General features: G+C 55.8%; 2 protein-coding genes across 6 annotated transcripts in view; one reads left to right on the top strand and one right to left on the bottom strand.

The window, feature by feature from the left end:
- Atp2a1 (ATPase, Ca++ transporting, cardiac muscle, fast twitch 1) overlaps positions 1-8,214 on the top strand; it is a 16,559-nt gene extending 8,345 nt beyond the window's left edge. The window contains exons 10-22 of one of the 3 annotated variants that reach the window (XM_013011323.1): positions 1,530-1,618; positions 1,858-1,960; positions 2,168-2,299; positions 4,586-4,711; positions 4,834-5,052; positions 5,646-5,981; positions 6,143-6,363; positions 6,444-6,646; positions 6,750-6,835; positions 6,913-7,046; positions 7,143-7,260; positions 7,408-7,525; positions 8,189-8,214. In XM_013011323.1, the coding sequence (XP_012866777.1) occupies positions 1,530-1,618; positions 1,858-1,960; positions 2,168-2,299; positions 4,586-4,711; positions 4,834-5,052; positions 5,646-5,981; positions 6,143-6,363; positions 6,444-6,646; positions 6,750-6,835; positions 6,913-7,046; positions 7,143-7,260; positions 7,408-7,525; positions 8,189-8,214 (1,911 nt within the window). Of the gene's footprint in view, positions 1-1,529; positions 1,619-1,857; positions 1,961-2,167; positions 2,300-4,585; positions 4,712-4,833; positions 5,053-5,645; positions 5,982-6,142; positions 6,364-6,443; positions 6,647-6,749; positions 6,836-6,912; positions 7,047-7,142; positions 7,261-7,407 lie in introns of all 3 variants that reach the window. The other 2 variants (XM_013011324.1, XM_013011321.1) reach the window with 2 other exon arrangements.
- Positions 8,215-8,556: 342 nt separating this feature from the next.
- Positions 8,557-10,868, bottom strand: part of Rabep2 (rabaptin, RAB GTPase binding effector protein 2) — a 24,171-nt gene continuing 21,859 nt past the window's right edge. The window contains exons 9-13 of one of the 3 annotated variants that reach the window (XM_013011725.1): positions 10,117-10,294; positions 9,980-9,991; positions 9,832-9,887; positions 9,462-9,578; positions 8,557-9,004 (exon numbers count right to left, since the gene is read on the bottom strand). In XM_013011725.1, the coding sequence (XP_012867179.1) occupies positions 8,903-9,004; positions 9,462-9,578; positions 9,832-9,887; positions 9,980-9,991; positions 10,117-10,294 (465 nt within the window). In that variant the 3' untranslated portion in view covers positions 8,557-8,902. Of the gene's footprint in view, positions 9,005-9,461; positions 9,579-9,831; positions 9,888-9,979; positions 9,992-10,116; positions 10,295-10,868 lie in introns of those variants that run through there. The other 2 variants (XM_013011727.1, XM_013011728.1) reach the window with 2 other exon arrangements.

Here is a 10,868-nt window from a genome sequence, read left to right as displayed (position 1 = left end):
CCTCCTCCTCCTCTTCTTCCTCCTCCCTCCTTCTCCTCTCCCTTCTCCTCTTCCTTTTTTTTTGTCGGTCGTGGGGCTTGAACTCTGGGCCTGGGCGCTGTCCCTCAGCTCTTCAGCTCAAGGCGAGCACTCTACCGCTTGAGTTACAGCGCCACTTCCGGTTTTCTGGTGGTTTACTGGAAATAGGAGTCTCACGGTCTTTCCTGCCCAGGCTGGCTTTGAACTACAGTCTTCAGATCTCAGCCTCCTGAATAGCTAAGATTACAGGCGTGAGCCACCAGCGCCCGGCTGATGCCCAGCTTTTTTATTAGCTTATTTTTTTTGGTAGTATTGTGGTTTTAACGCAGGCTTTTGTGTTCATTTAGCTTGCTTGTTTGGCTGGTATGCTACCACTTAAGCTATACTTCTAGCCCTTAGTTTTTGCTATTTTGTTTTTTTCCCCCTTATCTGGTCTCTGAATTGCTATCCACCAGATCTTAGCTTTCTGAGTAGCTAGGAACATAGAAACAAGCCTCCAGTACCCAGCTTGAACAATACTTTTTAGGCCAGAGCACCTAATTTTTTTGTTGTTGTTGGTCGTGGGGCTTGAACTCTGGGCCTGGGCACTGTCCCTTAGCTCTTCAGCTCAAGGCTAGCTCTCTACCACTTGAACCACAGAGCCACTTCTGGCTTTTTCTACTTATGTGGTGCTGAGGAATCGAACCCAGGGCCTCATGCATGCAAGGCAAGCGCTCTACCACTGAGCCACCTTTCCAGCCCATAGAGCACCTAATTTTTTTTTTTTTTGCCAGTAGTGGGGCTTGAACTCAGGGCCTAGGCACTGTCCCTGAGCTTCTTTTGCTGAAGGTTAGCACTCTACCACTTGAGTCACAGTGCCACTTCTGGGTTTTTCTGTGTATGTGGTACTGAGGAATCAAACCCAGGGCTTCATGCATGCTAGGCAAGCACTCTACCTCTAAGCCATCTTCCTAGCCCCTCTTAATCATTCTGTTGTTGTTGGTCGTGGGGCTTGAACTCTGGGCCTGGGCTCTATCCCTCAGCTCTTCAGCTCAAGGCTAGTGCTCTACCACTTGAGCCACAATGCCACTTTCCTAATCTTTTCTCTACTTTGATCCTAGGTGTTTGCCCATTTCTCTGATCTCTCCATAGATAGAGAGATAGATAGTAGATTGATTGATTTATATATGTGTCGCTGACATATTTATCTGATATATATAATATATTCATATGTAATATTAATGTGGTATATATATGTGTGTGTCCAGGCTGGCTTCAAACGGTGATTCTCAGATCTCAGCTTCCTGAATAGTTAGAGTTACAGGCATGAGTCACCAGCTCTTGGCTTACATCTTATTTTAATTAAGTGAAGACGTCCCAGCCTGGTTTGATATAAGTTAGGTTTTTAGAACGTGATCACCAAGCCATGGGATGGGGGAGGGGAAGCCAGGGAAGAATGAAGGGCGGCCTGGATGGGGCAGGGAGAGGTTCCTGAGACCAACATCTGCATGCATATTCTCCTCCCCCTACAGATGTTCATCATTGACAAGGTGGACGGTGATATCTGCTCTCTGAACGAGTTCTCCATTACCGGTTCCACTTACGCTCCTGAGGGGGAAGTGTAAGTTATCTCTGCATCTCCCCTCCTCCTGGCATCTCCTAGGTACCCCCTACCCCAGATCCCTGGCCCCTGGCTAGCTTTCCCTTCCTTCTTACCTCCCGCCTTCCTTTCCCAACCTGCTCCTCTCTGCTGCGGCTCTCCCTGTCTTCCTGTCCACTTGTCTATGGTTCCTCTGCAACTCATCCTCTTCTCTGCAATCTCTCTCTCTCCTGCCTTCCTCCCTGCCCGTCCACCACCAGCTTGAAGAATGATAAGCCAATCCGGGCAGGGCAGTATGACGGGCTGGTGGAGCTGGCCACCATCTGTGCCCTGTGCAATGACTCCTCCTTGGACTTCAATGAGGTAACCCCTCCCCACACACACACCAAGTGTCTACTTCCCTTCCATTTGAGAGGGGGTGTCTGTGCCCCGCTCCCCACCAGCAGGAGGAGGAAGGAGTGGGAGGGGGGGCTGTTGGCTGCTTTCTCGCCCCATGAAAGTGGACTTGGGTGGGAGCAAGGGTCCTGGAGCCAGTCCACCCACTGCCTCCCCCTCCTCTGCCCATCTCAGACCAAAGGTGTCTATGAGAAGGTTGGAGAGGCCACCGAGACGGCGCTCACCACACTGGTGGAGAAGATGAACGTGTTTAACACCGAAGTGCGAAGTCTCTCGAAGGTGGAGAGAGCAAATGCCTGCAACTCGGTGAGTTGGGGTGCTTACCACAGGCCTTCACTTTACTGCACTCAGCCAGGACCCGCACCCCGAGGTGGGCAAGGCTGTTGCTCCTGCCAGGGCCTTGTCTGGGCCAGGAGGACTTCTAGGGGGCCCCAATGTCCCCACAGTTGTATGACTTCTGTTGCGACCTCTGTGCCCAAGGAGATTGCTTCCTTTGGTTGTGTCCCAGCTCGGAATGGGCAGGGATGGACCCAGCACACATTCTGGGATAGCCCTAAGGCAGCTACGACCCCCTCGTCTCTAGAGCATGCTTGTCGGCGCAGATCCCAGTTCTAGTCTAGGGTCTGGGGTGTGCTGCTGCTGCACCCTGTTGGGACTTCCCTGTGTCAGATAGACAGTCACTTTGCTTTCTTTTTTGGTCTAATACTGAGGTTTGAACTCAGGATCTCATGCTTGCTTGACTTGCGTGTGACTCATGGCTGGTGCTCTACCACTTGAACCAGTCCTGTGTTTTGGTGGACATGTGCCTTGTGGAGTTGGAGATGGAACCTTGCAGACTTTTCTGTTATTTTTTTCTTCTTCTTCTTCTTTTGGCTGTGGGGCTTGAACCCAAGGCCTAGGTGCTGTCTCTGAGTTCTTTTGAGCAAGGCTAGTGCTCTACCACTTTGAGCCACAGTTCCACTTCTGGTTTTCTGGTGGTAAATTGGAGATAAGAATCTCACAGGGATTTTTCTTCCCCGGGGCTGGCTTTGAACCATGATCCTCAGATCTCAGCCTCCTGAGTAGCTAGGATTATGGCTGTGAACTTCTGGTATCAAGCAATGGCAATTATGCTATGCTCACTCTGAGCTCTTGTTTTTATGAGACAGGGTTGTGCTACATATATAGGATTCTTCTGCCTCAACTTCCCACTGCTGGGATTATAAACATGCACTACCAGCTAGGCTGGCACTCTACTGCTTGAGCCATGCCTCTAACTCTTTTTTGTTCTTATTTTTGAGATAGTGTCTTGCATTTTGTCTGGGCCTGTCTGGACAGTGGTCCTCTTATTTATACTTCTTACCATAGTTGAAATGAAAGATATGCACCATCACATCCAGCTTTTCTCTTCAGATGGAGTCTCGTGAACTTTTTTCCCCAGGCTCCCTTGAATTACAGTCCTCCTGTTTTCTGCCTCCTTTTTAATATGAGCCAGACCTTCATTATTGCTTTATTTACTCTAACACAAAAGTAAAGACAACCTAAATATCTACCAAGAGAGGGTTAATTTTTCAATTTTACAAATAATAGAAACAAAAATTTTTTAATTTTTAATTTTTCTATGGCTTAATATCCACATATAGCATGGATATTTAGTGGGGAAAGACAAAGCTGTCATTCAGTCTTGTTTTTGTTTTGCCAATCCTGGGGCTTGAACTCAGGGCCTGGGTGCTGTTCCTCAGCTCTTTCACTTAAGGCTAGTGCTTTACCACTTGGAGCCACAGCACCACTTTGGGGTTTCTGGTGGTTAATTGGAGATAAAAGTCTCATGGACTTTCCTGCCTGGGCTGGCTTCAAACCACAACTCTCAGATCTTGGCCGCCTGATTAGCTAGATTACAGGTGTGAGCCACTGGCACCCAAGGTTTTACAGGATACTTTTTTTTTTTTTTTTTTGGTCAGCTGTGGGACTTGAACTCAGGGTCTGGGCACTGTCTCTGATCTCTTCTGCTCAAGGCTAGTGCTCTACCACGTTGAGCCACAGTGCTACTTCTGGTTTTGTGGTTGGTTAATTGGAGATAAGAGTCTCCTGGACTTGCCTGCTCAAGCTGGCATCGAACTGGGATCCTCAGATCTCAGCCTCCCGAATAGCTAGGATTCCAGGCGTGAGCCATGGCCTGGTGAGACTCTTTACTGTGTGTTAGGCACTGATACTACGACTACATGTGCTTATTTACATTGAAATTAATTAAAAGTAAATCAAGGTGAAAATGAGAAATTCAGTTCTTCAATTGTTCCGGCCATGGTTATTTCCGTCCTCACTGTAAATTCTGCTGGAGAGAAAGCTGTCCAGAGTCTATTGTACTTTAAACACTTGGGAAGGGAGAGAGGAGGTGACTCAGTGGCACATCTCTTCCTAGCACGTATGAGGTCCTGAGTTCAGTCCTGGGTTGGCACAAGATGTTGAAACATGGTGGCAACATGAGCATTGGAATTCTCTCCTTATGTGCTATGGATACTAGGCTTTGCTTTTGCATTGGGCCTTGGCTTGGGGTCTGCTCTGACCTCCGGATCCTCATGGACTGGTGTAAGGACTCTGGCCTCTCCCTCCCAGGTGATCCGTCAGCTGATGAAGAAGGAATTCACACTGGAGTTCTCCCGAGACAGGAAGTCCATGTCTGTCTATTGCTCCCCAGCCAAGTCTTCCCGAGCTGCTGTAGGCAACAAGATGTTCGTCAAGGTCAGCAATCAGAACATGCCTCCACCGCTTCCTCTTAATCCTAGACCCCTCTGTATGCCCACACCTCCCAGTGCACCCTGAAAGGCAGTAGGTGGTCCCTTCATGCTGTGCTGGTCTTCTAGGGTGCCCCCGAGGGTGTCATTGACCGCTGCAACTATGTGCGAGTCGGCACCACCCGGGTGCCGCTGACAGGCCCGGTGAAGGAGAAGATCATGGCCGTGATTAAGGAGTGGGGCACCGGCCGGGACACCCTGCGCTGCCTGGCCCTGGCCACCCGAGACACCCCCCCTAAGCGGGAGGAGATGATCCTGGATGACTCAGCCAGGTTCATGGAATACGAGGTGAGCACATGGAGCTTCCTCCTGTCCTGGAAGTTGGGAAGAGGCAGAGTCCCGATCGTCCCTGGCCAGCCTTCCACCACGCTTGTCATTTCCTACTCTATCATCCCAATGGCCACAGACAAGGGGCTGGTGGCTAGCTTCTCATGGAGTTGAGATCTGAGGATTGAGGTCTGTCGCTGGGGCAAGAAAGTCCATGAGAGTCTTTATCTCCAACTAACCAGCCAAAAAGCCAGAAGTGGAGATGTGACTCAAGTGGTAGAGCACCAGGTACACACACACACACACACACACACACACACACACACACACACACACAGAGACACTGTAGTACAGATCCCCCCAACAATCACAGGACATTGAGAAAGCCTTAGCAATCGGCAGGCCAGTCAATGCTACATCATTTTTATTTATCTGTGGTGCTGGGGAGGGAAGCCAGGGTTTTGTGTGGGCTCAGCTTGTGCTCTATCCCAGCCCTGTACAGGGCAGCAAACCTCCACTTCCCAACATCTCCCAGTCAGTCTCTCCCTGTGTGCTTATGTCCTGGCTCCTGTCCCAAACTCCTTGTGACCTGTCCTGGCCTGCTGTCTCCCCAGAATGACCTGACATTCGTGGGTGTGGTGGGCATGCTGGACCCACCCCGCAAAGAGGTCACAGGCTCTATTCAGCTGTGCCGGGATGCTGGGATCAGGGTTATCATGATCACCGGAGACAACAAGGGCACAGCCATTGCCATCTGCCGAAGAATTGGCATCTTTTCGGAGAGCGAGGAGGTGACAGATCGCGCCTACACTGGCCGTGAGTTTGACGACCTGCCCCTGGCTGAGCAGCGGGAAGCCTGCAGACGCGCCTGCTGCTTCGCCCGCGTGGAGCCCTCCCACAAGTCCAAGATCGTGGAGTATCTGCAGTCCTACGATGAGATCACAGCCATGGTGAGGGGTCACACAGAGTCCCAGGGCGGGGAGGTGTCTGGTTGTCCACACGATGCTCCTGGAACACTGATGACATGAATGCAGGGAGCGGCCTGTGCATGTGTGTGTGTGCGCGTGCGTGTGTGTGTGTGGACAGGCCCTGAGCCCATCTCCTCCTCCAGACAGGGGACGGTGTCAATGATGCCCCTGCCCTGAAGAAGGCTGAGATTGGCATTGCTATGGGATCTGGCACTGCTGTGGCCAAGACAGCGTCTGAAATGGTGCTGGCCGACGACAACTTCTCCACCATCGTGGCGGCGGTGGAGGAAGGCCGGGCCATCTACAACAACATGAAGCAGTTCATCCGCTACCTCATCTCCTCCAACGTGGGCGAGGTGGTCTGGTGAGTAGCCCGGGGCTAAGTGGGGGTGACATGGGGACTTGGGGGGCCAGACTTGACGTGTGACCGCCTTTCTCCTGCAGTATCTTCCTCACAGCGGCCTTGGGGCTGCCCGAGGCTCTGATCCCTGTGCAGCTCTTGTGGGTGAACTTGGTGACTGATGGGCTCCCAGCCACTGCCCTGGGCTTCAACCCACCAGATCTGGACATCATGGACCGGCCCCCCCGGAGTCCCAAGGAGCCCCTCATCAGTGGCTGGCTCTTCTTCCGCTATATGGCCATTGGGGGTGAGCAGGAACCCCAACGTCCTTCCCAAGGCTTGGATCACCAACTGTCCTTCACCCAGCCGCCACCACCCTGATAGTGACTTCCCGCTTCTCCCCGTCACAGGCTATGTGGGTGCAGCCACGGTGGGCGCGGCTGCCTGGTGGTTCTTGTACGCAGAAGATGGGCCTCACGTCTCCTACAGCCAGCTGGTAGGAGGGGGCCGAGGGAAGGGCGGCAGGAAGGGCAGCAAAGAGGGATCTCAGGCCCCCGACTCTTGTCCCCGCAGACTCACTTCATGCAGTGTACCGAGGACAACCCGGACTTTGGCGGCCTGGACTGTGAGATCTTTGAGGCCCCCGAGCCCATGACCATGGCCTTGTCCGTGCTGGTCACCATTGAGATGTGCAACGCTCTCAACAGGTAGGCCTGCCCAGCTGCCCCTGAGCCCCCTGCCCTCAGCCTCAGCCTCCCTGCCTCCTCACTGTGCCTCTCTCCTGTCCACGCCTCCACACACAGCCTGTCTGAGAACCAGTCTCTGATGCGGATGCCGCCCTGGGTGAACATCTGGCTGCTCGGCTCTATCTGCCTGTCCATGTCTCTCCACTTCCTTATCCTCTATGTCGACCCGCTGCCGGTGAGTCATGGGGGGCCCGGCCTCGCGCTCTGGAGGCTCTGATGGGAAGGTGGAATGGAGGGGGGGGGAGCAGCAGGTGCTTCCTTTCCCCTCCTACGGGGATGCTGTCCGTCCTCACGGCGGTTGTCCCCCCCCCCCCCCCCGCAGATGATCTTCAAGCTCCGGGCCCTGGACTTGAATCAGTGGCTCATGGTCCTGAAGATCTCCCTTCCAGTCATTGGGCTGGATGAGCTCCTCAAGTTCATTGCTCGGAACTACCTGGAGGGTAAGGCCCGCCCCTGTGCTGACCCGGCAGCCCGGGCCCTCAGCCCCACTTTGCCCTTTGCGCCGCGAGCATGCGCGGGCGCGCGTCCTCTGTTTCAGGTGGTAAGTTCTTGGCCCTGGTGGGACCAGTGTCCCCAGGGAGGCGCAGCCCAGGCCCCCTCCCCACTCCGTTGCACCTGGGCGGGTCGCTGTCCAGGCCGCTGCCCCTTCGATAATGGCCTCTCTCTATCCTCTCTGGCCGTAGGATAACCACCCCTCCATGTCTTTGAACCGTGTCACAGGTATTGCCCCTTCCTGCCCGGCTGCTGCGCCCTGCCGCTCGCTCCCAGCCCGCGCGTCCCTGCGCTCGCTCGCGCTCTCCACGGCTCCCCCTAGAGCCGTGGCCGCTGCCCTGCGCTTCCACACAGCTGCGCAAAGCTGCCCTCAGCGTGGGCACCAGCATCTCTGGGTCCTGCCCACCCGCAGGCGCCATTACTGCTGCGCTGCGCTGCGTGCGCTGGCTGACACTGGGGGTCTCCGCTGCTGGAGCTGCGGTGGCTGGGGCGGGCTGGGGTCTGGGACACAAGTGAGTTCGGGAGGTGAGTGATCGCTGGGCCGTGCTGCTCCGGGAGTCAGCGCCTCTCCCTCCAGGCCCGTGGCTCCATCCCCGCCTTTCTCCTTTCAGATCCAGAAGATGAGAGAAGGAAGTAACCAGCCCTCCCGCCCCCCCCCCCAGTGTGACACCTCCCGCAGAGCGGTGGCACACCTTCCCCCACTTCTTCCCCCCACCCCCCCTGACCTCCCCCTGAAACTTGGAACCCCACCCCACCCCCACCCCGTGGGGCTTCAGGGGCAACTGACTGAGCTGCTTATTTATTGAAAATAAATGACAGAAAAAATTCTGGCCTCGCCTCTGCTCGCGCCTTGGGCCCGCGCCAGGCCCGCGGACAAGCGCCTTAGTGTCATGCAGTCCAGGGAGCGGCCGCCCATCGCAGGGCACGCGTGGAGGACCTGCTGATGCCGGAGGGCTGGCCGCCACCACGGGCTGGGCTGGCTGCAGGAGACATCTACCTAGACCCCCTGGCAGGGGCAGGGGGGGAAGGGCGAGCGGGCCCAGAAGGCGGCATGGCAGCCAGAAAGCCGCAGGCGTCAGCCTGCACCTTTGGTTCTGGGAGGGGGCTGGGCCTCACCCACGCGTCATCCCTGAGAGCAGAAGGGCCGGTCATCCTGGGAGGAGGTGCTGGGTGGTGCGCCTCCCCCCCTCCCCGCCCCCCAGGCCTAGAGAGGGTGGACTGCATCCTGAGCCCCACAGCCCAGACCCCGGGGGGGCTGGGAGGAGAAGGACAGGTCCTCCCTAGGGTGGGAGGGGACAGGGACCAGTGGCTTCTGGCCTGGCCCCTCAGGTGTCCTTGATGTCCCTGACATCCCTCAGAGGTGCCTCATCCATGATGCTTCGAACTTGCTCCAGCGTCTCCGCCTGGCGTATCCGCTCCAGGCGCACCTGCGGGTTGGGCAAGGAATGCAGGGCGTGGCTGCAGGGCCTATGGAAGGGCATTCTATGACTAAGATACATAAAAAAGCGCTTCCATATTTTTTTGAGCAATAGCTTGCGGGGAGAGACCAGCCTCAGAAGGAGGAAGAGCTATCCTGCAATGAGGGGTCTGCTCTTTTTTGGCGGGGAGGTTGGTCATGGGGAACTCTGGGCCTGGGCGCTGTCCCTCAGCTCTTCAGCTTAAGGCTAGCGCCTTACCGCTTGAGCCACAGCGCCACTTGCAGCTTTTTCTGTGGAGGAATCAAACCCAGGGCCTCATGCATGCCAGGCAAGCGCTCTACCACTGAGCCACCTGCCCAGCTCTGAGGGGATTGCTCATGGAAGACAGGGATGCGTCACCAGCACTGGGGTCACCAGCACGGGCACTGGGAGCCAGGGCAGTCTGATGGGAGGGGCCGGGCTGTACCTGGAGGGCCTGGGAGAGGCGCACAAAGTCCCTCTGCACTTGCTCACTGGTCTCCAGCTCTGCCTGCAGCCGCAGTGTCTTAGCCCTCTGCTCGGAGAGGAGGTCTGTGAGCTGGCCCTGCAGGGGCAGGAGGGTGAGCTGGAGCCTGGCTTACTTTGGGCTAGAAGGGAGGGTGACCAAGACAGTGAGAGCACCCACACTGCTGCCCTTGATACCACCCAACTCTATCTCCTCTGCCCAGCTGCGGCCTGGCCAGAAGGAAGAATTTCTGAAGGAGATGGGTGGGGCAGGGCACGGGCCCCGGAGGGTCATGTGTACATGGCTGCCCAGTCCCGTCTCATCCAGGGCCAGGAGCCGGGTTCAGCCTCACCTTGCCGTGCTCCTGCTGGAGCCGCTCCACCTCCGTCCTCAGGCTGCACAGGGAGGCTGGGAAGTCAGGCGAAGGAGCTGGAATCAGGCCCGTACCATCTCTTTCCCTACCGCAGCCCAGCCCAGGCAGGGTGCCAGCCACTACTCACCCTCCAGCACCTCTGCAGGAAGAAAGAGAATGGTCATGGCCGATTCTGCTGGGCTCCCAACCTGCGGCCTACACCCTGACCCAGGCAGACCCTGCAGAAGGTCGGGGACCCTCTTCCCTTGTCACCTCTTCCCTCACCTGCCTCCTCTCGCTGCACCCTCAGCTGCCCCTCCAGGCTGGCTTTGGCCACTGTCTCCTCCTCCAGCGCCTCCCGCAGTGTCACGATCTCGATGCGCAGGCGCTCAGCCTCATGCTCCTGTGCCTGCTGCCGGGCCCACGCCCCCTGCCGTGTGCACTGCACCAGCTGCTGCAGCTCCTGGGGGAACACGAGTGGCCAGCTGGGCACAGGGCAGAAGAAGAGGGAAGGGGCTACTGGCCATTGAGGATGGTTTGGAAGGAAGGAAGAACGTGGTTAGAAAAGTAAAAGGACCAGCTGGGCTCTAGGAGCGCACACCTGTAATTCTAGCTATTCAGGAGGCTGAGATCTGAGGATCGTGGTTCAAAGCCAGCCGGGGCGGGAAAGTCTATGAGAGTTTTATCTCCAATTAACCACCAGAAAAAAGGAAGGGGCGCTGTGGCTCAAAGCAGTAGAGCACTAGCCTTGAGCAGAAAAAAGCTCAGGGACAATGCCCAGGCCCTGACTTCAATCAAATGGAACAAAGGACAGATAAACACTGGTTCTGCGGTGGGAGTGAAGGGCCCAAGGGTCTGTGCCTCCTATCCAAGACTCAAGGAAGGGTGCTTTAAGAAAGTTCCAGAAAGTTTCAGAAAATCACCTTGATTAAGATTTCTTTAGAAAGCTCATGGGAGCCGGGCGCTGGTGGCTCACGCCTGTAATCCTAGCTACTCAGGAGGCTGAGATCTGAGGATCGCGGTTCAAAGCCAGCCCG

The sequence above is a fragment of the Dipodomys ordii genome, unplaced genomic scaffold (genome assembly GCF_000151885.1).
Source record: "Dipodomys ordii isolate 6190 unplaced genomic scaffold, Dord_2.0 Scaffold14, whole genome shotgun sequence".
NCBI classification, from domain to species: Eukaryota; Metazoa; Chordata; class Mammalia; order Rodentia; family Heteromyidae; genus Dipodomys; species Dipodomys ordii.
This window is presented reverse-complemented; position numbering and strand designations above follow the sequence as displayed.